Source organism: Talaromyces amestolkiae (genome assembly GCF_001896365.1).
Source record: "Talaromyces amestolkiae strain CIB chromosome Unknown scaffold8.1, whole genome shotgun sequence".
Lineage (NCBI taxonomy): Eukaryota > Fungi > Ascomycota > Eurotiomycetes > Eurotiales > Trichocomaceae > Talaromyces > Talaromyces amestolkiae.
The window spans coordinates 1,265,573-1,291,596 of record NW_024468044.1 but is presented as its reverse complement, the minus strand read 5'-3'; the positions used below and the strand labels follow the sequence as shown (position 1 = coordinate 1,291,596).

The following is a 26,024-nucleotide window of genomic DNA, read 5'->3' as shown; positions in this document are numbered from 1 at the left end:
TTGCGACGATCACTGAGCTGACAAAACTCCTGTTCCTGACTAGATTCATACTTAAATTGTTTATTTAATTGCTTTTTATCATTACTATCGGAAAACAATTCTAGATTCTAGCACAACAAAAATGGACATCTCCCTTGAAACGCATCAGTCATACATCGGCCAACCCGTCGAGGCCCTTCCCACACCCGCGCTAGTGATCAGCAAGCCAGTACTGGAGAACAATGTGAAGAAACTCCACGATGATGTCGAGCAACTCGGAATTAGTTTCCGGCCTCACGTCAAGACTCTCAAGGTATGCTATCCTCAATTCATCATACAAGTAGGATGTACTGAACGTGGGTAGAGCATAGAGACGACACGAATCATGCTTGGCAACGGGCGGTATAAAAAGATTGTCGCATCTACACTGTGCGAAATTCGCGGGTGTTTGCCGCTTGTCAAGGAGGGCATTCTCGACGAGGTACTCCTCACAACCTTGACCTAAATTACTAGACTAACCTATTCAAAGTGCCTATACGGGCTGCCTATCCGACCGTCTGTTCTGGCAGATCTAGACGCATTCAGGACCCAGCATGGTCTGAAGATTGTCCTCATGATCGATCATACCGATCACATGCGCATTCTAGAAGAGTACAACACTCGCACGGGTCGCACAACACCTTGGCCGGCATTCATCAAGGTCGACGTGGGCTCTAATCGTGCTGGAATCGAGAACTCATCATCTCGACTTGACGAGGTTATTCACACTGCTAACTCGTCCGATGCTGTGTCGATATATGGCTTCTACTGTCATGCGGGTCATTCATATGCGTCAAAGACGGTTGGAGATGCCGTCAAGGTTCTCAACGACGAGATCAACGGTGTCCTGATCGCAGCCAAGAAACTCATTGACCCCAAGACGGAGCTTGTACTGTCTATCGGCGCTACTCCAACCGCTCACGTAGTCTCAAAGTTAAAGGCTAACCTGCCGGAAAACGCATCGCTAGAGTTGCATGCGGGCAATTTTCCGGCAAACGATCTTCAGCAAGTTGCGACCGGTCTGGTGTCCATCTCCGACCAAGCAGTGAGGGTTGTAGCGGAGGTGTGCAGTGTGTATCCCGAGCGCAACGAAGCACTTATCAACGCGGGTGTAATCGCACTCACGAAAGAGACGAGTTCATTCACTGGCCTTGCCCGGTGGACAGATGGACTAGACTGGAGTATCGTACGCGTCAGCCAGGAACATGGTATCTTCGGCTGGGTAGGAGATGACTCCAAAAAGGAAAAGGCAGAGGACAGGTTCAAGATTGGCCAAAAAGTGTTGCTGTATACGCAGCATGCGTGCATTACGAGTGCGATGTTCCATGCATTTTATGTGGTGGATGAGCAGGACGTCGTTTGTGAGACGTGGGTGCCGTGGAAGGGGTGGTAGATCTAGAAGACTAGCAGTACATACTACATAGACAACTGAAGGAAAAATACTAGCTGAATGCGTCGATCTGATTGGCCACGATGGGAAGAATTTTCTGATGTAAAATACATAGCGGTAATTTAATTACCTGTTGTAATCTATATCAACCAATAGGATGTCCACAAAGAGCTCTCGGAATCCCCCATGCCCCGGTAATTTAACGATGATTTCGGAAGTTAGGGCTCCCGGCGACCCGTGCCCGGAAGCTTCAGCACCCTAAACATCCCCATCTTCCGTTTTCCTCTTTAAGGCCAAAGTGCGAGCCGAAAAGGATGACGGCTGGCCCCATAATGTATGAACTTTATCTTCCACGGTATACCGACGCCGACTCGCCGACTCACAAGTAGGATAGTTAATAGGCCGGCCGATTAGTCATCGGCGTTATTTTGCTGCCATTTTCTGGCAGATTGCGTTTGATCGGATCTATGGATTTAAGGTGACGAATGGGATGGCGAGGAGACTTGCATAAAACGGAGTTAAGACATAGTGGTGGGACTTGGTTCGTATTCTTTCATGGATCTGGACTTGATTTGGATCGTTTATAAAGTGATACTTCCCCTGATTCTCGTCGTGGCTGCATTTTCTTTTACTTTTGTACAACCTTCTTTAAGCTTGACTTCAAAATGGAGGAAGATTACAACCATCCATTATCCTCACCAACGGAAAAGATGGAGGCTACTTCATCCCCTTCTGAAGGGCACTCCCTCAACCGATCGCAGACCCATCACTGGCCTCTCAAACACAAAGTCATTGCAACCAAAGACCGCGAAGCTCGCTCCGGCTTCAAAGCTCGCGAACTCGGCGTGACGTGGCAGGGTCTAAATGTGGACGTCGTTAGTGCCGATGCCGCAGTCAACGAAAACGCGCTCTCGCAATTCAACATCCCGAAACTAGTCTCGGAATCACGACACAAGAAACCCCTTCGACGGATTTTGAGTGATAGCCATGGCTGTGTGAAGCCTGGCGAGATGTTGCTTGTCCTTGGAAGACCTGGATCAGGCTGCACAACGCTGCTGAATATGATTGCCAATCGACGACGCGGGTATACCTCTGTGTCTGGCGACGTCCGGTACGGATCCATGACACCGCAAGAGGCAGAGGCGTACCGGGGACAGATTGTGATGAATTCTGAGGAGGAGATTTTCTTTCCTACCTTGACTGTTGGTCAGACGCTTGATTTTGCGACCAGAGTCAAAATTGCACATCATGTACCGCAAGATGTGGAGTCGCAGGAGGCGCTGAGACTCGAGACAAAGGAGTTTTTGCTGGAGTCGATGGGCATTTCACATACCCATGACACCATGGTGGGTAATGAGTATGTGCGTGGTGTCTCTGGAGGAGAACGCAAACGTGTTTCGATCATTGAGACGTTGGCAACGAGAGGATCAGTGTATTGCTGGGATAACAGTACCCGTGGCCTCGACGCCAGTACTGCCTTGAGTTATACCAAGGCTATCCGGGCAATGACCGACGTGCTCGGGTTGGCGTCTATCGTCACTTTGTATCAAGCCGGGAACGGTATTTACGATTTGTTCGACAAGGTGCTTGTTCTTGATGAAGGCAAGGAGGTCTTCTACGGACCCTTGAAGGAGGCTCGTCCGTACATGGAGAGCCTTGGCTTTGTCTGCCGGGACGGAGCCAACATTGCTGATTATTTGACTGGTGTGACCGTGCCAACTGAACGATTGATTCGCAAAGGATACGAGCACACATTTCCTCGCAATGCTGACATGTTGCTTGAGGCATACAAGAAATCCGACATTTACCCTAAAATGACTGCCGAATACGATTTCCCAGAGACCCAAAGAGCGAAAGAGAATACCGAAACGTTCATGGAGGCAGTGGCCCACGACAAACATCCTCAACTGCCGAAGTCGAGTCCATTGACATCAAGTTTTGCAACCCAGGTCAAGGCTGCAGTTATTCGACAATATCAGATCCTATGGGGCGACAAAGCTTCGTTTCTGATCAAGCAAGTCTCTTCTCTGGTACAAGCTTTGATTGCTGGTTCACTGTTTTACAACGCCCCAGCCAACAGTGCGGGCCTATTCGTCAAGTCCGGTGCTCTGTTCTTCTCGCTTCTGTACAACTCTCTTGTCGCCATGAGTGAAGTCACGGATTCATTCACTGGACGCCCTGTCTTGATGAAACACAAAGCTTTCGCCATGTATCATCCCGCCGCTTTTTGCATCGCACAGATTGCGGCTGATATTCCCATCATCTTGTTCCAAGTCAGCATCTTTGGTATCGTGCTGTATTTCATGGTTGGCTTGACCGCGACCGCATCTGCATTCTTCACTTACTGGATCATTGTCATTGCTGCCTCGATGGTACGTCCCTTGTCGTTGTATGATGAGCCAGACTAATTTTTTTCAGTGTATGACTGCCCTCTTCCGCGCAATCGGCGCTGCATCAGCCACTTTTGATGCCGCTTCCAAGATATCAGGTCTAATCGTCACAGCCACACTCATGTACAACGGTTACATGATCATGAAACCACACATGCATCCTTGGTTCGTATGGCTGTACTGGATTGATCCGCTGGCGTATGGGTTTGAGGCCTTGCTTGGAAACGAGTACAAAGGCAAGACAATTCCTTGTGTTGGTAACAATATCATTCCCACTGGACCAGGGTATACGGATTCAGTTTACCAGTCTTGTGCTGGTGTTGGCGGTGCTGTTCAAGGACAGACCTTTGTTACGGGAGAGGCATATCTCAACTCTCTCTCGTACAGTTCGTCGCACGTATGGCGCAACTTTGGTATTCTGTGGGCATGGTGGGCTCTTTTCGTGGCCATTACCATTTACTCAACTTGTCGCTGGCGAATGTCCTCTGAAAACGGCCCATCACTACTGATTCCACGTGAAAACTTGAGAACTGTTCAACAGAAAAACATTCTCGACGAAGAAGCCCTCCCTCAGTCTGCCGACAGCGGCGTGAGCAGTTCAGCAAATACTCTCGCTGAGAAAACAGCTGACAGATCCAGCCAGCCCGATATCGACAACAACCTCATCCGCAACACGTCGGTCTTTACATGGAAGAATCTCTGCTACACCGTCAAGACACCTTCAGGTGATCGCTTATTGCTTGACAATGTACAAGGATGGGTCAAGCCAGGCATGCTTGGAGCACTGATGGGTTCTTCCGGTGCCGGTAAGACGACTTTACTCGATGTTCTCGCTCAGCGCAAGACCGAAGGAACAATTCACGGATCTGTTTTGGTTGATGGCCGCCCATTGCCTCTCTCGTTTCAGCGTTCAGCCGGTTATTGTGAGCAGCTTGATGTGCATGAGCCCTTCGCCACTGTCCGTGAAGCCCTTGAATTTTCGGCTCTGTTGCGTCAACCTAGTGATGTCTCCCGAGATGAAAAACTGAAATATGTCGACGTCATCATCGACTTGCTCGAACTGCACGACATCGCAGACACTCTCATTGGCAAGGTCGGCTGCGGTCTCTCCGTCGAACAGCGCAAACGCGTAACCATTGGTGTTGAACTCGTCTCTAAGCCCAGCATTCTCATCTTCCTTGACGAACCCACTTCCGGTCTCGATGGTCAATCAGCATACAACACCGTCCGTTTCCTCCGCAAGCTAGCTGACGTCGGTCAAGCCGTTCTCGTCACAATCCATCAACCCTCTGCCCAACTCTTCGCTCAATTCGATACTTTGCTGCTGCTCGCCAAGGGCGGTAAGACTGTCTATTTCGGTGACATTGGCGACAATGGCGCCATCGTCAAGGAATATTTTGGCCGATACGGAGCCCCCTGCCCCCCCGAAGCAAACCCAGCCGAACACATGATCGACGTCGTCTCAGGCGATCTGTCCCAAGGCCGAGACTGGAACAAAGTCTGGCTCGAGTCCCCCGAATTCGAATCCACAAACCGTGAACTGGACAACATCATCGCTGAAGCCGCTGCAAAACCGCCGGGCACATTGGACGATGGTAGGGAATTCGCGACGCCGCTATGGGAACAGACCAAGATCGTGACACAGCGGATGAACGTCGCCTTGTACCGCAACACGGATTACATCAACAATAAATTTGCGCTCCACATCTTTTCCGCGTTGTTCAATGGGTTTAGTTTCTGGATGATTGGTAATACCATCAATGACTTGCAGATGAGACTCTTCACTGTTTTTCAATTCATCTTCGTCGCTCCGGGAGTCATCGCGCAATTGCAACCACTCTTTATCGAACGACGCGACATCTACGAAACGCGCGAGAAGAAATCAAAAATGTACTCCTGGAAGGCCTTTGTGACAGGGCTCATCGTCTCTGAGCTTCCATACCTCTGCATCTGTGCAGTCATGTACTTTGTGTGCTGGTACTACACCGTCGGATTCCCCTCAGACAGCAACAAGGCCGGCGCTACCTTTTTCGTCATGCTCATGTACGAGTTCGTGTATACTGGCATTGGACAGTTCGTCGCAGCATACGCGCCCAATGCAGTGTTTGCCTCGCTTGCAAATCCATTGTTGATCGGTACCCTGGTCTCGTTCTGTGGCGTTCTGGTTCCTTACGCACAAATTCAGGAGTTTTGGAGATACTGGATGTATTACCTCAATCCATTCAATTATCTCATGGGCAGTATGCTCACTTTTACCGTATGGGATAGTCCTGTCCACTGTGCAGAGGCTGAATACGCTGTGTTCAACACGCCCAACGCGACAACTTGCGCGGATTATCTAGCCGAGTATCTGAGCGGGTTTGGTGCTGCGGCCTTCCTTGAGAATCCAGATGCGACCTCCGGTTGTAAAGTGTGCCAGTACAGCCAAGGGAGTGACTATCTGAAGACGTTGAATCTCAAGGAGTACTATTATGGGTGGAGGGATGCGGCGATTGTGGTGATTTTTGTGCTTTCGTCGTATGCGATGGTGTACGGATTGATGAAGTTGAGGACGAAGGCGAGCAAGAAGGCTGAATAGGCTGCTTTTTATCTCTTTTGTGATTATTTTCACTCTTTTTGTCATTTCCTTGTGTTTTCTTCGTTTACCGGCGTTTTCTAGAGGTTGGTGCAAAGACCATCACAGCATCACAGCATATTAACCATTAATAGAGACATTCAATTGTATTCATTCTAGTCGATATGGTCATAGCTAATTAATCGATTCGTACGAGATGCTCATTGACCTGTACACTTGACAATGTTAGTTATTGACCCTACTCGTCAAAGTGAAGAATGTGAAAATCTAGAAAGTATAGCAGGTGAAGAAGGAGATGCAAAATATAATCAAAGTATTTTCATATGGGGTTGAAACATAGAAAAGCACCGTTCATCATGCGGCATAGTAATGGCAAACGGAAGAATATAAACGTACCTTTGAGCTACATACATACTATAGGTATGAAATGCTTCTCTTGTCGAGAGAATGTCAGTAGTTGTAAAAGGTTGAGGAAAGAGAGAAGCTCTGAGTGGAGGAGCTTAAGCTTAGCGACCATGTGATCGCTCCGGATTATCTTGTCACCGTGATCATCAAACAGTCTTATGAACTCACATAGACTGCCAAACTGCTAGCAAATGTTGTAGCTTGAGCGATTCCAATTGAGGTTCTTGCACGGCGAATCGATGAGGCACGTCATTTATGCAAGCGGGCAGACTTGCTAGATCGCGATGAAGGGAAGACAGATCTTGTTCAGATTGATATAGACCAACACTGAAATCAATCACTCATCTTCATCCTTCAGCAACTCCCATAAATGCCGCGCCTCCTCCACAGTCTTGCTATCAAACTGCGCCGAATTTCCCGCGTTGTCTTTCTCCTGAGAAGCCCCTTGTTGCGCATCCAGCCCCTCAGCCGTCAACTGCTCCAACAACCTCTCCACCCTATTCTTCACATCATCCATCTCCTGTATCTGATTCCGCGTACTCTCCAACTGTTCCTCCATCATCAATATAAGTGACTCTCTCGCTTGATGCGGCCTGTAAAGATTGAGAAGGTGGTGCGCGTTGATGAATAGATTCCGTAGATCGCCCAGTTTCGCTTCAAATTCTTCGGGGGCTATAGATAGAACGCCGACAAACTCCAAGAAGTTGAGGAGAAGAGATTTGCTGATTTTTAAGAGGTAGAAGGCGTGGTTTAAAGGTTGGCCGCCGTTCTGGTCGTCTTTGCCGTCGGTCGGGACGTCGGGGTAGAGTTGTTCGATTCCTTGTTCATTCAACGAGGGTAGATTGGTCGATAACTATACAGTCAAACGTTAGAGTAAATCACCGGGGTTGCTCGATGGCAAGTCATACGTTTTGCAACTCTCCAAAAACACTATAAGTTCCCTCCGTCGGCGCCTCTGGTGGAATCAAGTATCGAAGTTCAGGCGATACGTCCAGCGCTCGCAGGTCGCTCGGTGTCCATTTCTTGCCGGTGGAGCTTTTCGAGCTGGCCGACTCCTTCTTGATCTTTTCCAACTTCTCGATGTTGTCTGTCGTAAAGTGTTTCCAGAACGGTGGAGGCGGAGGGAAGGCTGCTGTGAGGGCGCGCTGGGCGTCTGCCATGTTGAGCTACTGTATATGACCGCGCAAGCAGGAGAGCAATGCAAAATGTGGAATCAGCTCATGAGATCGTCGGTGCAGTGGGATGGATAGGATGAAGAGTCGGAGACGATTACGGAGGATACCGAAGCTAAGTTCTCCGCTTGCCGCATTTTTATTGGCTGCCACACTCCACCCTTTCAATGATCGATTTATTTCGACTGTACTACAAAGTACAATTTATCCTCAAGACATTTTACGACTAATTTGATTATCTGGGTGTTTCAAAACAACGTATCAATCAACTCCTAAGTCTAGTAGTATATCGCAGCTCAGTATGAAAAATCCTCAGCATGATACCACACCTCCCTGGCTTTGATCGGCCCTTTGATGATCTCCTGTTGAGCAGCAACGGCCGCCTCGCCGACATCATGAGACATGGATGATGGACCGCACGCCAGAATCCCAACTGTCACGTCTTCTTGACCGGCAACGAAAGTCTGGATGGTTAACGGTAGATTGGGTCGGCCTCGATGGAAGCTGACATTGAACACCTCCGCAATGGACGGATTTTGAGAGTCAGATTGACTATCTTCATTATTGAGCTGGACGGTCGTGGGGTCTAATGCTTTTTCGACATCTACCTGAGCACCTCCGGTCTTTTGTTCAGGTCCAGACTGGCCCGTCTCGTGAAAGTCAATCGATATACCAGCAACGGCTTCATTGAAGCGTGGATACCGATGGGAAATATCCCGTAGAGCTTCAATATACCACAATCTTGTGTCTGATTGGCGCGTCGCAACAACTACTCTCAAAATTCTGTCTCTATTTTGAGTGGTAGTACACCGTTGCAGAAAGTGTTCGATAACGGAAAGAGTGAAGCCAGCACCCGCACCACCACCGACAACTACCGAACTATCGGACAGATTCAACTGCGTGCTTGGAATCCCACCATATGGTCCATCCAGGAGCACCGGGATGTCCGCATTGGGATGATTTATTGCATGCGCCATCAAGAACTTTGTGGCGCCACCTCGTGGTCGGATATAAAACACCAGTGTGCTTGTCTTCCCTGTCATTTCTAACTGGGGCATTGAGCAGATGGTGAATGGATGAGCGGTTAGCATATGTGTTATGCCGCCGGCTAGGAAACGGAGGTATACGTGCTGTCCCGCGGTCCAGATTACTTTGCTTGTGTTGATTGTGATTTTCAAAGTGTCGTTGGTCTCGCGTTGAAGGCGCGCTTTGTGGCCGATGCCGTACTCGAAATAGGTCTTGCACTGCGAGTAGCACCAGGACAGAGTGTAAAGAACAGCAGTTGCAATAAAATAATCCCACGAGCTCAGGGTATAGTCGCAGTGGAAGAAGAAGAAGATTATAAAAATCAGCGCCGCAATGTAATGGGTCGATTTGAAGAATTCATAGTATCGATTTCTGAGCCACGGGATAGAGGCAAAAGTGAGCCATGCCTGGGCGAGCAATGCCACGACTCCTGTTACCCAGATTCCTCCGTCGTTCCATTGTTCCACGATGTCGCCCATGCGGATGTGATAGACGATGAAGGGGAAAGTGTGCACCAGGGCGAGAACGAACATCGCCCAGGCGGCCCAGGCGTGCCAGTTGTTCAGTAGTTCGTGGGAGATACCAGTCAATAGAGTTATTGGATTCGCTTTGGTTGCCAGCATACTATTCGGTCAGACACTACCGACCGATTTGAAGACGTTGACTTACTAGATGAAAGGCATACAGGCCAGCGCCATGAAACCCGCACGAGTTGCAATTGGAGGCGAATTCCCATAGTTGATTTCCATCGTGTTGGGCCAGTAGTATGGCTGGGGKGTGAGCGTCATTGCTGTTCGGATTAGTTCGGTTCTTCAGTCCTTCAGTCGCATGGCGGACATACCCAGAAAGAAGATGATTCCAACCGACGCCAACATCAGCGCGCCAACTGACTGCGCACTCCACAGAAACCACACCTTCTTATAAGATGCCGTTCGAAACAAAGCCGTCAGTCGCGTCCATCCAGAGAGTCGTTTCCACGATCGCGGCGCCAACGATGTGATCAATCGCGCCAACGTAAAAAGCGCAATAGCAACCAGGAACAAAGCCACGGTCGGAAGACTGTAGCGATGATCGGCTTCGTACCAGTACACCCAGTATCGCTGCTTGTAGGCGCATTGTTCAGGTGTCATGGTACACTCTCCGGGGTCGCGGGAGGAGTGTAGCATGACCGGCGAGGTGAGCCATGGCAGCATCGGCATTTTGCTTTCTACTACGTAGTATTCACAAACGCTTGGTTTGTTGACTGTCGGCGAGCTACGGGCAGGCTGGTATATATCTACATCATCATCTTCGCAACGAACGAATAGAGCAGATTATTACTAACCGCCAAGGAACGCGACGCCAGTGGGTATGCTAGCATAAGGTTAGAATGTGCACCCTTTTGAGAAGATTATCTCTGTTTACTATGTAGTATACCTACTACGACCGTGGTCAAACGGGAGTTACGAGGCATAACTATTGCATTAGTGAAGCGTTAACCACGTTAACGACGCAGCATATTTAACGAGACACACGGTATGCTTAGCCTTTAATCCTTTTTGTTGATAATGAGTGAGCAGATTTGAGCGAGTTTCTGTGCCGAGAGCGGGCCGGCCGTTCTGGGCGCATTAGGGCTACGATAGTCACGATGCTAGCATGGATGATGGAGCATCAAGCGGGTTTGAGCATATTAACGTGGACATAATAATGATTAGTAGAAGAGAACTGCCGGTTTGATTTACATAGTATAACTTTATCGTGTCGCCTCATCTATGCCGTGCATATTCATTCTCTCTCTCTCTATACAACAGTTCAATATTCTCTTTTCGGTGCACTGACAAGTCAAACGCCAACATGGACATGTCAGGAATGACCATGACCACAACCACATCGGCAACGACAATGGCCATGTCTATGCCCTCATCTACCTCCACCTCCTCGTCAGATATGTCCTCCATGTCCTCCTCCGACAGCATGTCCATGGTAATGACCTTTTTCATTTCTGCGCGCTCATCCCTCTTCACCACGACATGGACACCCACGAACGACGGACAATACGCCGGTACCTGCATCTTCCTAATTGTGCTGGCTGTCGTTCTGCGGTTTCTGCTTGCGTTAAGGCCGATACTTGAGTCGAGGGTTTGGAATGATCATGCGCGTGTTACGCATGGTGGACATGTTTTGCATGATGATGCGCATGCTGAGCAGCAGTCACTCAAGGATGGAGGGCTAGCGAGGGTTGGGCAGGTGAGGTATGATTTTTCGAGTCGGTGGGCTGAGTGGAGGGTTAATGCTGCTGCCGGGCGGGCTACGTATGAGTTGTTGGTTGCTGGCGTGGGATACTTACTGTAAGTTCTGCCAAGTCCATTTACTGACTGTTTGAATACTGATTGTGGCAGCATGCTGGGCGTTATGACGATGAATGTGGGATATTTTCTGTCGGTTCTTGCGGGCATATGGCTGGGAACGTTCATATTGGGAGGTGCTGCAGCGGATAATCAATGGGCTCACTGTTGATTGTGCGTTAACATCTACCTATGTTGTCATCACGAACTCATGACAAAAGTTTCTTTAGGATTCGGCGTTGCTTGGATCGATGTACTCATTTACCAGCCACAAGTCAATCTGTAGACGATCCATGGAAAAAAATACCGTAACCGTCTTGAATCTCGGACAACTTAGTAAAGACTTAATGAATGTCCATAGAACTTGGCTTTGCTCTAAGCCAAACATTCTCCATGCCAATCCGAAGCTGTGTTCAGCAATCTTTGGTCGATGTCTTCGAACGTTGAAATATTTATTTGCTGAATCTGCGTTCGGTTACATTAGGGCCATCAATTTATACCATTCCATTGGTTCATACAGGCTATTGATTTCAAAGGTCTCACCAACCAAATTAAACCGATCTCGCGGACTGAAGAATGAGTGCCTAGGTAGCCGTGAATGCAATGCCAGGACTTCATATTTCATCTGGAATTTCGTCTGGCGTGAGGACACTTCTCCACACAAAATATAGATTCCAAGGATTCCTCTCGCCTGTGCTTCCGGACTCCAAAAACCCCAAATCCGTCATTCGCTCGGCTCGCCAGAACGCAAATCCAAATTTGCGATATGGGTTGAAGGAAGTATAACGTAGAGGAGACTTGCTCAGGCCTGTGGCATTCATCCAAAACCTAAACCCCGCCGGGACTAGTTCAATTTCAGAGTCGATATCAACAAGCTCTTCGCGTCCGGTGATGATTCTTAAAATTGAGTCGGGCTTGAGAAAGCACGGTAGATGATAGCCCCTGTCGTATACAGCTGCAGGGGGTCGCTGCAAGAAGCCACTGAGCTCGTCCTCCATTTCACGCGGTTGTCTCCCCATGATTTGGCTTKCGAAGTTAACTATGGTGTCCAATTGGCTTCTTTCTAGTCGAGATTTCCATCTACACTGGCGATTTCGAAACATCTGTAGCAAGCCGGACATGGTCATTATTCGGAGATATTCTTGATCTTTTTCCGGCCAATGGGCCAATGCACCTATGCTGCAGGCGGCCTTCAGTTCATAAAGGGTCTGTAACCGCCATAGTATTCGAACGGCCGTTTGCTCCTCCAAATATGACGGGGATCCAGAATATTTCGGTTGGAAAGACTGTCCTTGTAGCTCATTGTAAATCTGCCTAGGTGAGCTTTGTAAGTTGCGAATCCTTTCCAGCTCACTATCAGTCAATCGCCGTGGTTTCATCGTTTTTGTTTTCTCAATACAAAAGTCCAAGCAAGCATGTGCTATGCTGTGCATATTATGCACTAATTCCACAAAGTCACGTAACACCTGCGACGAGACTTCCTGCTGGAACGGCTCGAGAATCGTTTCTCCAGACATGTACTTAACAATTTCTTTAATGTCGAGGAGAGAGTTTGGTAACGTGCGTGTAACTAATACTATTTTCATAAGGTTTCTTACGCAGGTGGGTGTGGTTTCTGTCATGATGTGCCCAACAATGTCCTTGGCTGCAGTCATGAAAATCAAGTTGAGACGTGACGAGGTATTGATGAGACTCCATAAGGATGTGAAATTTACGGAACACCTCATGATCATAATTAAAATCTCGGTCGGGAGATGGACCAGTGCAGCCTGGTCCTGCTGGGAAATGTCCTTCACCTTTTCAGCCATGCTGATAAAGGCTTCTTACGGCTGTGGCAAGACGTATCTTGATCGGATGTTTTGATCCTGAAGTGTAGGACAGTTGATTCTTGACTTAGACAAACGAGTACGGAGATTATCAATGAATGGGTTTATTTCCGACTGCCAAGCCGGCGACCGACAAGTATATCCCTACAATATGATTGGACGTGCCTCTTACTACCATTAAACCTGCTGCCTTGGCGCCTTCCTTCTCCACTCTTGAATTTGCTGTCTCTCTTTCCATACATCCACACACCCATCAACAACATAACACATACACAGTCGACTGCTTGGGCCGACTGCATGGCCAGCATGTCTATATAGTATTACTCAGCAATCCAGATTGTTCATACAATGCCTGCCTTCCCTCCACCACGAAACGGCATGGCCTTCTCAAACCAGCCCGGTCCCGTCGGCGCAATAGCCCGGTTTTGGGCGCGCACGTATGCTGCTGATTATGTCGCATTGGGGGTTGTCGCGACTGGATTTATACTAGTAAGTCAGTCTTTTCGGATGAAAGAGGGAGTTGATCTGATTGTGGGTAGATTCGATTGTTTGTTACGCCGTTTCATCGAATGTTTTATCTGGATAATATGGCTATTCAGTTTCCGTTCGCAAAGTCTGAGCGAGTGTCGATGCGTATGTCTTCTCTTTTTCTAATGATTTTGATCAACACCAACTTATGGCTACAGCATGGTGCATCGTCTACGCCGCCGTCTTTCCCGCGCTCAGCCTCCTCCTCTGGGCCGTTATATCCCGCCCGTCTGCACACAAACTCCACGTCAGCTTTTTAGGGCTTGCGGTCTCGTTGATTACGACGCCCGTTTTGACGGACATCATCAAAAACGCCGTTGGCCGTCCGCGACCGGATTTGATTTCTCGGTGTATACCCGAAGCAGCCACGCCGGAACACAAGCTCGTGACATTTAGTGTGTGCACGCAGGCGAATGAGCATATACTGCAGGAAGGATGGAGGAGTTTTCCGAGCGGGCATAGCAGTTTTGCGTTTGCCGGCCTGGGGTTTTTGTCTCTGTATGTCAATCAACCTCACTCTCTAGGAGTCTACTAATTGATGAAGGTTTCTGGCAGGGCAATTGCACGTTTTCCGGCCACGCGCTGATCTCGGTCGCTGTCTGTTCGCATTCCTCCCGACACTGGGCGCTTTGATGATTGCTATATCCCGCTGCGAAGATTATAGGCACGACGTATGGGACGTTACGGCGGGCGCATTTCTCGGGTCGACCGTGGCTTACTTTACATATAGACGGTACTACCCGTCTTTGAGGGATAGACGATGCCATGTGCCATACGATCTAGATGTCAATGGGGACGGATTTGCAAAACTGGTGGATGACGAGGAGAGATTACTACATGTCAATGCGCTGGGTTCAGAGCGTGGCTCTGACCAGGAGTCGCCTATTCTTATGGACGCACCACGGATTTAAATATCGTCACCCTGTATATACTGTTGTGACAATATAATGCATTACTATACTCCGTAAAACGTAATTTACAATTTGGCCTTGGTCTGCGACTTCTTAAGGATAGGATCAAGCTTGGTCGCCTTCATAATGTTGCCCTTGATCTTGAGTTTTCCGCCCATAAACAATCGCTGCGCATTCGCTTTTCCGGCCACGAGGGACGCAAAGTCGTCGTCGGAGAGGACGAGCGTGACTACTAAATTAGCCCCCCTTCTATAACAAGTTTTGAGCAAGGACATACCGTCAGGCTTCGCGCCGAGACCCTTTCCGACAGTGCCCTTTTCCTTGAGGTCAATGTGCCATGATGCCTGCTGGCCGGAGGAGTTGGTGAGTGTGAAGGCGTAGACACCGGCGCCTTGCTTGATGGCGTCTTTGCGGTCTGCGTCGCTCTGAAGTGCGGCGTTGATGGCGTCGAAGGCGGCGCTGGCGGGAAAGGAGTCTGCTCGTCGTTAGTTTAGTTGGTATGGATTAATGGTAAGGTGTGAAGAGGGTAGGCGCACCGTCTTTAACGGACATATTGGCCTTTTTTTATATGTAGTGTGATGGTGTGTTTGAAGGTTCGATAAAGTCCTGTAAAATGGATGTTAATCGACGGGGCCACGGTATATAAATCGTCAAATAATGACAATCAAGTGTGAGTACTAAGTCGAATGCGACAACGAACCTCGGTAGTTTGGCAGGCTGGTTGCGATGTAGAGGGTAGGATCGTCACTTACTATGTCCAGTCAAGGCTGACGAATAGAGTGATGCTCGCCAAATCAGATGGAAGAATGAATGTTTAGTGAGAATTAGTTTACGAGAGAGAATATGGAGAAGTTGGAGAAGGAGCGAAAGCGGTGACGTGAGGACATGTGATACGGTAGCTTGGCTGCCGAGGCTCCGATCCAGCTGTCCAAGGTTCGGCCTTATTCTCCGCACAACATTTGAACATTGATCACAATGCTTATTTTGTTTATTAATTTTCCATTAACAAAAGAGCTATACAAGTATAGGTGACTGAACAGCCTTGTGCAAATAATCATGGCCATGGCTATGGCCACTCCCCCAGAGGATCCTCTTTGACCGCGCCCAATTACTCAATCCCTCACGCAGAGTCTTGAAATTAAGGTTCCGATGCACCGGTTCCTCCTCTAACAACATTGCAGCTGTTGAAGCAAACAGGTCATTATTTATCGCAACCTCGCTCGATTTGGCATGTCTCTTCTTCTTTTTCTTCTTGCGTCGTTTGCTGTGTTGTTCGGGTGAAGACGTGGGTGTTGATTCTTCGTCTGGACTAGGCCCCAGTACGAATGGGACTTCCATGACCTCGACTTCAACAGCCTGCTTTTCGCCCCATGCAGCATCGTACTCGGCGCTCGACAGCGTTCTCCACGGCGCAAGCGCATCGTCCCATGTCCCGGACCTCAACGAGACTTGCTCAAAGTCGAATTCGAGTAAGGAATGGCGATGCTCGGTCAGGAAATCTGAGACCTGCGATGCGTCCAGCACCGCATTTCCTAACACCATGTATTGCAGATTTGGAAATTTGAGTGGACGTAGATAGTGCCGTGTTTTAGGACATGCTTGTGACCGCGCTGCTAGTTCGCACAGAGCCGGCTCTGTAGCGAGCGACAGCGGACTTGGCCCTTTCTGGCCATCGCCAACCCAGCGAAACTTGAAATCGCGCAATGCGCGAAACGCTTGTAAGTATGAATGCAGCAATTTCAAATGATCCGTTGCTTGGCCCTTATCAAACGGGAAAGTATCCATATGAATTTCAAGACGCCGGATCTGAGTCCAGCGACGACAACTATTCGGCAAAGAACCTATGCCCGCCATGGGACACAGATACTGGATTCCGCCTGGATGGATAGGCGTGAGCGACAAAGCCTCCAGTCTCGGCAAGGGAGCTTGCTCAATCGCAATCCTGAGCGAGGAAAGCGCATAATCCACCACGCTGCGACGGTAGCGATGCGTGGACTCTTGCCCTGCACAGCTTACTTTCAAATGTCGTAGCGCGGGCATGTGCGTCAACGCAGCCACGAACGAGGATACGTTCATGGCTGCATGGAATAAGGGCGGATACTGCTTGACTAGCAGATCGGTCATTTCCCATGTCCCATACACCCCTTCTTTTTCCCCTGTGGGTGAGGAGCTACACGCTGTAGGACTAGAAGTAGGCGTAGTCCGCACACAGGGTGTAAACACGAAACAAACCTCCTCCCCCGTCAGCGGATCCAGCAACGGTGGTAGAAACATCTCGGGTCCATGATTGAGCACAAATGTGACCGTACGGATATTCCATCCTATCCGCTCTAGCGCAGCCATGCGCGCTGGTTTCGTGAATGTGCTAGACCTGAATGTGATGGAGACATCGCGGAAGAGTTGCCGGGATGTAGTCGCTGCAAAGGCGCGGTTGACAAGCCTTAGAGATTTGAGGGTTGATGTGTCGAGGAAGGAAAGCAGGGAATCGCGCGTGAGGTCTGTGGACCAGAATTTGGTGAAGGATTGGGACATATTTTTTATTGGTATCCAGATAGGTATGTAGTGAGATGGTTAGGTTTTGAGGGTAGGGCTATGTCTCGGATAGGAAGGTGGGATAGCGACGAGAAATGAAAAGAAATATTCCAGATATTCCTTCGTTCTTTTGGGAAATAAAACAATATAATATATAAGTCATCAACAAGTATTCATAGTCATAATCATAATCATCAACATCACTGCATCAAGTATTCATTATCATTGGAAATAGATAAGGAAGAGAAAAGTTTCAACCTCAGGAATCGGGCATGACTTTCATATATACTCTCCACCGATCCAAAAAAAAAAATTGGTTCTACTGTAGATTCTCCAGAATAACAGATGAAATGTATAATGGATATGCCAAGAACATCGACGCGTGAAACAACCCCGTTTCTCACAGAGATATCGCTACGAATTCAAGATATCGCGACTGTTGAACTACGAGCCGAAGAACCGCATCGAAAATGCGACCAATCTAATCGCACCATTGAACAAATTCCCCGAAAATCAAAGTTGAAAAAGAGAGAGTGAGTCACACTCCAAACTAAGAACTGAAAGTGCCAAATGCAACGAGGGGCTCGGCGAGGAACGCATCCCATACGCCAGACGAAAGAAAAAGTTTCACGGGCGGAGGGGCGGGAATGCATTACTGGGCTTGCGCTTGGAGAGAAAAAAGAGTTGAAACGAAACAATGGACCAGTTAGAGAGGACCGGGATGCATGGGGCTCCTTTCGCGGCTCAGAACAAAATCTTCTAGCTTTCAAGAAGGCTTAGAAAGTGTTGGAGTCGGTGAGCGATGTGCAGATGGCGAAATGGGCTAGGCCAATGGGGAGGGAAGATAGCCATGAGGCGCTGAGTCGCGGCACAGGAACGCGGGAGAACGCGTTTATGCCCGCGTTAGAGCGCGTCAAGTCGCGTGGCAGACGCGATATTTACATCGTACAGAACGCGTTTAGCCAGTTGCCTGATTAGGTCAAATACATAATACATTGAATAGTAGCTCTGTACATATTAAATACTTGATAAGATAGCAAAGCTTGTCTAGTCAACACTGTTCAACAGTGTTCAAGTTGAGCCAAGAAAAATGGCAGCTAATAGCTGAACAAAGCGATAGAGTCCGGGTAAACGCTCAAGTTATCAGAGTACAACGCTGCGCTGGTACCGTTGATGGTAATCATGTTCGTAGTACCGACGGTCTGGTAGCCGTACACATTCAATCCAGACACACTTCCATCGACACGGAAGATCTCGCTCTGGCAGTTCTCGCCGTTGCCAGCGTCGGAGCAGGAGGTGCTGTAGTCGTTGAAGAAGCTATAAAGACCGAGACCGTACATGGTGATGTCCGTGCTGTCGGTGATGTGGAGACCCAAAGCGTCGCAGTTTCCTGACAGGCAAGTGCTGAAGTCGGGGTCAGACCAAGGGGTGGTGGTGATAGACTGATAGGGGCCGGAGGTGGCATCGGGTTTGGGCTGGTAGTAGGGCGTTTCAGTCTGGAAGTATCCACCAACGACATTGGAAGCGCCGTTGAATTGGAATTGGTACAGTCCGTGGTGCTCAGCGCCGGTTCCCCACCTAGTCACGTTAGTTAAACCCCAATAAATATACTACGTAAGTAGGAGGAGATTACATTTCAATGTTACTACCCTCGACGAGAACACCGCGACCAGTGTACACAGAGATCTGCGTGTTGGTGGGGTCCTCAATATCGTGGTCCGCAGTCCAGAACCAGTTGTTCTCGAAGTAGACGTTCGACGCGTCAGAGGTAATGTGGACGTTTAAGAATGCAGCTTCACAAGCAGTTGAGACTGCAGCAGTGGTTGGGCACTGGCTGAGCTGGAGGTCGGATCCCTGCCATCCGCCAATCTGCGAGTGCACATCCCATGCACCAGAACCCAGTTCACCGGCCAAGTTCCATTCGATAAGAATAGCGCCAGCAGTGCCACCAATAGTACCAACACGCATGTCAGACCATTCAATAGTACCGGTATCACCGCTCTTACCCACTTGGACAATAGGGTAGGGGTTGGATGCATCACTGAACTTGTCTCCGCTACCAGCAATAATGGGGTAGCTTTCTCCGACAACCTTGGAGCCAGGGGGGAAGTAGATGGTGTCTGAGACCAAGTACACACCGTAGTCGAAAAACACAAGAGAACCGCTAGCGGCAGCAGAAGTGAGAGCAGAGTTGATGGCGGCGGTGTCGTCGGTGGTACCGTCACCGGCAGCTCCTGCACTGCGGATGCTGACAACCTGGTCAGTGGTGTAAGCCTCGTACTGCGGCTTGGACTTGGTGTAGTAGTTGGAGGTTCCAGAAGCGAGAAGACCAGTGGGGCGGGCTCCAGCGGCGTATGTTCCGGAAAGAGTGCTGGGGCCAGTAGGAGTATACTCGTGACCCTGGCCGTAGCTGGCAATAGTGGTAGAGCCACCTTCGAGGTAAACAGTGCCAGGCCCAGCGACGGCAGTGGGAACAGTGTCCAAAACAACGTTCTCCAAGATCAAGTTACCAGCACCGGCAGGGCTGGAAGTGGGGGTCCAGGAGGTATTGACGAATGTTTCGACGTTGGAAATGGTGCTGTCAATGATGTTGACACCACCGACGAGTTGGGCGGTATTTGAAGAAAACGAGATACCAATTTGACAGTTGTTGAGAGTAAGTCCAACGTAAGTCCAGCCCCAGTCCCAGAGCTGAGTAATACCAGTAACGGCATTGTTGACGGTAACGTTGCGCATGGTGAATTGCTGGTTGCCAATGTTGAGACCTTGGAGCCCTCCGTTTACAACCACGTCACCGATAAAACCAGCAGATCCTACAAAGTCAGCATGGCTTTTGAAGCAAGCGGATCAGACATACCATCTTCGATGAAAATACCAGTGTGCTGGGTACCCTCGTCAGCGTTCAAGTTGACAACCACGTTCTGCAGGCTGGTAGCCTGAGACGTGGGCCAGTGAATACCGGTGGCAGCAGTAGTGCCAGGAATGTTGGTCATGTCAATGACCAAGTTGCGGATTTGGCGGAGGAAGACATTGGTAGAAATCCATCCTTCCTTGCCGTTGGATTGGTATTGGTCACCATCGATAAGACCAATACCGGTAAAGCTGGAGGTTGCTTGAAGAATAGCAGGGCTGTTGGGGTTGCCAACGAGCTGAGTGAAGTAGTAGTCAATAATAGGGGAAGAAATCACATATGTACCGGCAGGGAAGTAGACAATAGCGGGGGTTTTGGTGGTTGTGGTGTTGGACGATGGAGCTGTGCGGTCACCGTCGCTGATTGCACTCTGGATAGCAGCAGTATCATCGGTCACACCGTCTCCTACGAGATATCAGAAACCTGTGAGATAATATAGAGGAACAGACTGACCAGCAGCACCGTAGTCCTTGACATTGCGGAAAACAGTGTATCCGCTACCGGCAAAAGGAGCATTGCCTTGATGAGTGATATCGGCCAGCCAGTAGGACGGATCAGTCGCAGCAGCGGCAGCCTTTATAGGTACAGTAGAAGGAGTCGAAACTGACACCGAGGACGAAGCACTCGGTGACGGAGTGGGTTTCTTGTGAGTATGGTGAGGGAAAGCGCTCGCGCCAGCGACGAGCAGGGCGGAAGAAAGAATGGAAGACCAACGCATGTCGCCGGTGAGTATAAAGGAGTGTATGGCGATATGCGAGTAGAAAGAATGGAATGCTGCACAACGATCCGGGTGGGCGGTCCTTTTGTAGATTCATGTTGACACATGCCGGTGGCTGCGCTATCACAATTCGGCGCCATCCACATTCCATCGATGCCATGCCGGCCCGCTCGACGAGGCGCACTAGTCATCAAGGTTGCTTTCCAGATCCAAGTCCGAGTGTACGTGTGGAGAACGTATAAATAGATCAGCTGCCGCTAAGGCTTTGGGATGGCGATGTGATTGGAGTCATGGTGTTTTCTCCCCGTCGTGGTCGTACCGGGGGAGGTGATAACCTCGTCTTGATCCACCAAGGGAAAACACGCCGCGCATGGGCCGTTTGACGTTTCATTGTGGTAGAACACTATACTATGTAGGTCTGTGGCCCCTGAGTACCTGCTTTAGCGTGTGTAAACATAGACTAGTCCGGAGTGACTAAGAGTCGGAGTTGTTTGCTACGTATGCCCTAAGAGAAGAAGATTAAGCCACAGTGGAGTCGTTGTTTGCATTGATTGCGCGACCTTTTAGCACTCCTACTCTAGTGGCCACATGTGCAGATCGAAGATCCTAATTTTCTCTTTCCGACAATCTTGCTTCTGATGATATCTACAGTCAGTATAGGCTATGAGCAGGTGACTGAGTCAGGATGACCGCGACACTGGTAAAAATCAGCGTGACAGGGGACGCATCCGGACCCGATAGACTTTTACCAATCAATCAATAATCGATGAACCATAGCTATCATAAGGTCGTACGACTAGTACTTATATTTCCATAATCAGCAATCTGACTCGGCACTCCGTCTTAGCGCCCTCTAGTCGATCGACTAGTCACCTGTTGCTTTTTCTGTTTATTGCTTCGTACCCCAGACTCACGCATGTGTAGTCAACACACAGTCACACGGACCAGGAATGACAAAATCCTCAACCATGACTTGTTATTTTATCGCTTCTGGTCTTTCAAACAATGCTGTTCATTATGCAGTAAAAGCACAGTCGCGGAGTAAATCACGGTCGGGTCTATTCTGGCCCCCGGATCTGAGCTAGCTAGTCGCTGCTAAATTAGGCTCAATTCTCCCATTGCAACGGTACGAAACGCATGAAACGAGCTATTGCAAGAGTAATGTTCACGCATTATTCTTGATTTTCAACATGATATTGCGTGTATGGTGGGAAGCACCAAAGTAGTTGAAACGATAGCATTGCAACATGATTCTACAAATAAATGGGATAGAAATAGAATGTGTCTAGCTATCCCCACTTGGACTATTTTCCGACCAAGTTCAGCAACCTCGACATGACACGTGAATAGTCGAACCCCAAGCCCCGTGAAGAATCCTACATCAGCGCGATGGAGACATTCTACAGGAAAAGGGCTAATCATGCGACCATCGACGAGATCTTATCCACCGCCTGGTTTTGACAGTGTAGCCGATCTATCTGAGGTTACAATCTGCATGATTCTGGAAATCTAAGGGGAGATGCGCTCTTGCAAGCGTTGCGCAAATTGCAACGTATTCCTCACTACTGACTTGGTACTCCTGATGGTAGTACTGGAGTGGCCGATCTTTGGATGACGTCCTTGGCACATGTGAGATGGTCTTTTGACTTGATCAAAGGTCCAGGTGGTCTTGTCTAACGGAAATTATTGAGAGAAGTTGCATGGCTCTACAATGACAGTTGGAAATGAAGTCAACAGTTCTGCAAATCCATCACGAATATTTCTTCGAAAACACCTCGAATTCAGATTTTCACCGCGCTGTGGTCTTTTACCACGTCATGTGTGATACATGCGTCTTTACAGAGGCCTCGAATATGGTCTCTAGACACTATCTCAGAAGACCGTAAGCATGATGCTATTATCGACTGTGCCAAACAGATGATCTGTCTATTGATCGGCGATCTATCGCAGCTTTCCAACTACTAGCAACCTTCTGAAGAGATGTTCACTGAGACTTAGGTACTCTGTCCAAGATCTAAATGCTGAATTGCGATTCTCGTACTCTCTAGATCAGTGTAGACAAATGCTCTAAAATCGTACTCGGGGATGCGACATTCATAAAGACTTGGTCTGTTCAGTGATCGCTGTTTAAGAGATTCGCTACGAATATGCTCTTCCGATATCAATATTCATCCGAACATGGTATGATAAAATGGTCTACACTATCAGGCCGAATGTCTCCAGACTTGTTTCCCCTATTCAGCCAGATTAAGAAATCATCGGTTGTATAGACGCTGTGTTTAGATCGAGCATGAACTTTCCAGTCAAAACCGACTTGTTCATAATTCCGCCGTGGAGAATTGCCCCCACCTCCGCATACCCGTTGCAAAAATGTCACCGACAGAGAGGACGGAAAAATTCTCGGTATCAACCGAACATAAAGAGATCAAGCGTGACGATTGCTCATGGTTCTCCCCTTAGTAATCTTCTCACTAGGATATCTCAACCGATCGACAGCATGCAGTTGACTATACTGTCTGACAAGCTACCAACTCTGTCCGAAACCCAGTTCGCCCACGAGTTCCGTACCGTGCACGCCCAGCAGACGCGCGCTATTGCTATCAACCTTGGAATCATCCTCAAGTATGTTCAAGGTCTAGCACTGCCCACCGTGGGACGTCCAAAGCTCATCAATCTACCATTGGAAGAGCTTCAATATCGCTCTTTTGCGCAGCTGACCTGGCCATCGCTTGAAGTCTTGCAGGGGTCTTTCTCCACTGAAGACTATCGACAAAGCGCAGCAAAGCACCAGTTTGCGCGTCCCTTCCAACTTTTCTTGACTGAGCGAGATGAGTCATCGATTTCTGCGAGCTTAAATACTTCCTCGACCACCTTAACTGAAATAGAGAAAACTGCAACACGCCTCGTGGTAACAGTTATACCTAAAACTCTGTCAGATAACGAAAACACAAAATTCGAAGAGCAATGGAGTCGCCATGCACAGTGGGTATGTTCTCTTGGAGCATCGTACACGAGATATCGTGTCATTCCCCTTGATGAAACTCGAAGCCGAAAGATATTCGACGGAACCCCTTTTGATCCTCGCCTCGTTGTCACTGCCGGGGGTTACGATGAATTCATGTTCCAAAGCCAAGAGAATGCTGCACAATTTCTGGCGGAGCATGGTCCGCAATTGCGATCATCTTATCTCGAATTCGTAGACATAGACCACTCTCATGCTTATGCTTTTGACCATGTTGTACAATTTGGGACTGAGGATCGTGGGACATGGCAGACTATCTTTGGTCTACTAGTTGGATCAGCTCTGCGCGTTAAGGTATTTTTCGGTATATAGGTACTAGCTCAGTAGATTTATGTCTTCATTTATGTATTTCTACTATTACAGGTACCTAGGTATAATAAGTAACTAAGACGACCAATCACACCTCTTGCATCCCATATCTGAGTCCATGGCCAAAACGAAATAGAGGATTTTCAGTATCAAAGGGTGTGTCCGACTTGGACTGGCGAATGGCATCCATTGACGAGGGAATATCAAACGGTAATTGGCCTTCCGGAGCGGAAATGCCCAGCACAATATCCAGAAATGCATCACCGGTGCTACCGTAGCTGATCAGAACTGCCGTGGCAGCCTCAATGATTTCTGGTACCACTGGCGGCCGGTCGGCGTAGATATCCACGATCACAATAGGAACTGTATCATATATGCGACTCTGTCGGATCTTTTCTTCGGGACTAAATTCGAGAGAACCGGTGTGAAACAACGCTTCGAATGGGCCTGGTCTGGGTTCGAATGGTGTCTTCAATCGCAGAAGTGCCACTTCGGCATCTTCTGGAGCTGCGACGACCGTCATTCCTCGAGCTTGGACAATATATATAGGAATACCTTCGACATAAACTTTCAGGGTCTTTGTCTCACCTAGTTGAGACTTTGATGTAGGTTTCAACGGTAGGCAGCTCTGTCGATTTGTGAGCAAAGTATAGCTGCGGCACTGAGCATCATATCCCATCGCGGAGAACTGCGAGTTGCCAACGATCCCAGCAGCAGCTTCTTCGTCCACAAATGGGTTGTCGAACAAGCCAAGAAGAAATTTAGCACTTAAGAGACGTTTTACAGACTGGTCTAGGCGGTCGATCGAAACTCTGCCAGCTTCTACCAATTGAACCAAAAGCTCCACACAAGACTCGCCGCCGAGCTGGTCACAGCCAGCGTCCAGAATCCGCAATAGGCGCTCCGATCGGTCCAAATGCTCCAGTCCCCATGCTCGGGCAGGCATATCCTGGCCCAAGATTTTCTTGTCTGTAAGCAGCCCCCAGTCAGTGCAGACAATCCCCTGAAAGCCCATCTCCTCACGGAGTAAGCCGGTCATAAGAGCCTTATTAAAAGCAAAACCTACTTCCTCGTACTTCGTGCCGACAGGCATGCCGTAGTAAGGCATGATCTGGGCACCCCCAGCGTCAATTGCAGCTTGAAAAGGTTTGAGGTGATATCCAAAGTTATTTCCGGGATAGATCTGTTCGCGTCCGTAGACAAAATGGGGGTCTTCTCCATCTTTCTGAGGGCCGCCACCGGGGAAATGTTTGGTCATAGTCGATACGGAGTGTTCATTCAAGACTGCTCCATTCTGAAAGCCGTGGATATAAGCCGCGACAAGCTCTGAGCTTAAATCGGCGTCTTCGCCAAATCCGGCGTTGAGGCGTGCCCAGCGAGGTTCCGTTGCCAGATCGACTTGTGGATGGAGCGCAAGGCGTATGCCGACAGCCAAGTATTCTTGACGAGCAATGTGCCCGAAGCGTTCAACAAGATCGGCTGATCGTAATGCCGCAAGTCCCAGCATTTCCGGCCACTGTGAGAAGACGCCTGCACTGAAACTGGTGCCGACATTATCGGTAAAGTGATTCCGAGGATCACTCGAGATAGTAACGGGAATACCGAGACGTGTCTTACGTGCTTCGCGTTGGACGGTGTTGTACCAGCGGGCCGCCGCTCGGGCATCACTGATAGGTCCTAGGAGGTTGAAATGGTTCATGAGCTTCTGCCGGATGACTTCCTCACTGCTGGGAAAATCAAATTGCGGAATAGCACCTGCTAGAGTGCCATCTGGTCCGGCGAAAATTAAATCGTGGAACATCATCCCTGCCTTTTCTTCTAGTATCATCCGTCCGATGAGGTCGTCGACACGCTCCTCAACCCTGAGGGCGCTGTTGCGATATGGCACATTAGCTTCGAGTTCTGACATATTTCATTTTTGCTCGATTGCGCGAATACGGGGCTGAAAGAGAAGAGAAATATACATG

The 26,024-nt window shown here is 48.9% G+C and overlaps 11 protein-coding genes across 11 annotated transcripts; 5 read left to right on the top strand and 6 right to left on the bottom strand.

Moving 5' to 3' along the window:
- Positions 1–121: 121 nt before the first annotated feature.
- BHQ10_004985 (uncharacterized protein) lies at positions 122–1,411 on the top strand (the record flags this gene model as incomplete). The annotated part of the gene is made up of 3 exons (XM_040877410.1): positions 122–292; positions 344–460; positions 509–1,411. The coding sequence occupies 3 exons, from the start codon at positions 122–124 to the stop codon at positions 1,409–1,411; spliced, it is 1,191 nt and encodes a 396-aa protein (XP_040733489.1).
- Positions 1,412–2,073: 662 nt separating this feature from the next.
- On the top strand, positions 2,074–6,376 carry BHQ10_004984 (uncharacterized protein; the record flags this gene model as incomplete). The annotated part of the gene is made up of 2 exons (XM_040877409.1): positions 2,074–3,780; positions 3,827–6,376. 2 exons carry the CDS (start codon positions 2,074–2,076, stop codon positions 6,374–6,376), a joined length of 4,257 nt encoding a protein of 1,418 aa, XP_040733488.1.
- A 739-nt stretch (positions 6,377–7,115) lies between these two features.
- BHQ10_004983 (uncharacterized protein) lies at positions 7,116–7,938 on the bottom strand (the record flags this gene model as incomplete). The annotated part of the gene is made up of 2 exons (XM_040877408.1): positions 7,116–7,631; positions 7,687–7,938. The coding sequence occupies 2 exons, from the start codon at positions 7,936–7,938 to the stop codon at positions 7,116–7,118; spliced, it is 768 nt and encodes a 255-aa protein (XP_040733487.1).
- A 308-nt stretch (positions 7,939–8,246) lies between these two features.
- Positions 8,247–10,175, bottom strand: BHQ10_004982 (uncharacterized protein; the record flags this gene model as incomplete). The annotated part of the gene is made up of 3 exons (XM_040877407.1): positions 8,247–9,600; positions 9,646–9,766; positions 9,818–10,175. The coding sequence occupies 3 exons, from the start codon at positions 10,173–10,175 to the stop codon at positions 8,247–8,249; spliced, it is 1,833 nt and encodes a 610-aa protein (XP_040733486.1).
- Positions 10,176–10,809: 634 nt separating this feature from the next.
- BHQ10_004981 (uncharacterized protein) lies at positions 10,810–11,472 on the top strand (the record flags this gene model as incomplete). The annotated part of the gene is made up of 2 exons (XM_040877406.1): positions 10,810–11,303; positions 11,355–11,472. 2 exons carry the CDS (start codon positions 10,810–10,812, stop codon positions 11,470–11,472), a joined length of 612 nt encoding a protein of 203 aa, XP_040733485.1.
- A 2,002-nt stretch (positions 11,473–13,474) lies between these two features.
- Positions 13,475–14,565, top strand: BHQ10_004980 (uncharacterized protein; the record flags this gene model as incomplete). The annotated part of the gene is made up of 4 exons (XM_040877405.1): positions 13,475–13,615; positions 13,666–13,759; positions 13,813–14,152; positions 14,199–14,565. 4 exons carry the CDS (start codon positions 13,475–13,477, stop codon positions 14,563–14,565), a joined length of 942 nt encoding a protein of 313 aa, XP_040733484.1.
- A 65-nt stretch (positions 14,566–14,630) lies between these two features.
- Positions 14,631–15,117, bottom strand: BHQ10_004979 (uncharacterized protein; the record flags this gene model as incomplete). The annotated part of the gene is made up of 3 exons (XM_040877403.1): positions 14,631–14,794; positions 14,843–15,040; positions 15,102–15,117. 3 exons carry the CDS (start codon positions 15,115–15,117, stop codon positions 14,631–14,633), a joined length of 378 nt encoding a protein of 125 aa, XP_040733483.1.
- Positions 15,118–15,579: 462 nt separating this feature from the next.
- BHQ10_004978 (uncharacterized protein) lies at positions 15,580–17,097 on the bottom strand (the record flags this gene model as incomplete). The annotated part of the gene is made up of 1 exon (XM_040877402.1): positions 15,580–17,097. One exon carries the CDS (start codon positions 17,095–17,097, stop codon positions 15,580–15,582), a length of 1,518 nt encoding a protein of 505 aa, XP_040733482.1.
- Positions 17,098–18,194: 1,097 nt separating this feature from the next.
- Positions 18,195–20,726, bottom strand: BHQ10_004977 (uncharacterized protein; the record flags this gene model as incomplete). The annotated part of the gene is made up of 4 exons (XM_040877401.1): positions 18,195–18,675; positions 18,731–19,910; positions 19,955–20,413; positions 20,462–20,726. The coding sequence occupies 4 exons, from the start codon at positions 20,724–20,726 to the stop codon at positions 18,195–18,197; spliced, it is 2,385 nt and encodes a 794-aa protein (XP_040733481.1).
- Positions 20,727–23,223: 2,497 nt separating this feature from the next.
- Positions 23,224–24,060, top strand: BHQ10_004976 (uncharacterized protein; the record flags this gene model as incomplete). The annotated part of the gene is made up of 1 exon (XM_040877400.1): positions 23,224–24,060. The coding sequence occupies one exon, from the start codon at positions 23,224–23,226 to the stop codon at positions 24,058–24,060; it is 837 nt and encodes a 278-aa protein (XP_040733480.1).
- An 85-nt stretch (positions 24,061–24,145) lies between these two features.
- BHQ10_004975 (uncharacterized protein) lies at positions 24,146–25,966 on the bottom strand (the record flags this gene model as incomplete). The annotated part of the gene is made up of 1 exon (XM_040877399.1): positions 24,146–25,966. The coding sequence occupies one exon, from the start codon at positions 25,964–25,966 to the stop codon at positions 24,146–24,148; it is 1,821 nt and encodes a 606-aa protein (XP_040733479.1).
- Between the last annotated feature and the right edge of the window lie 58 nt (positions 25,967–26,024).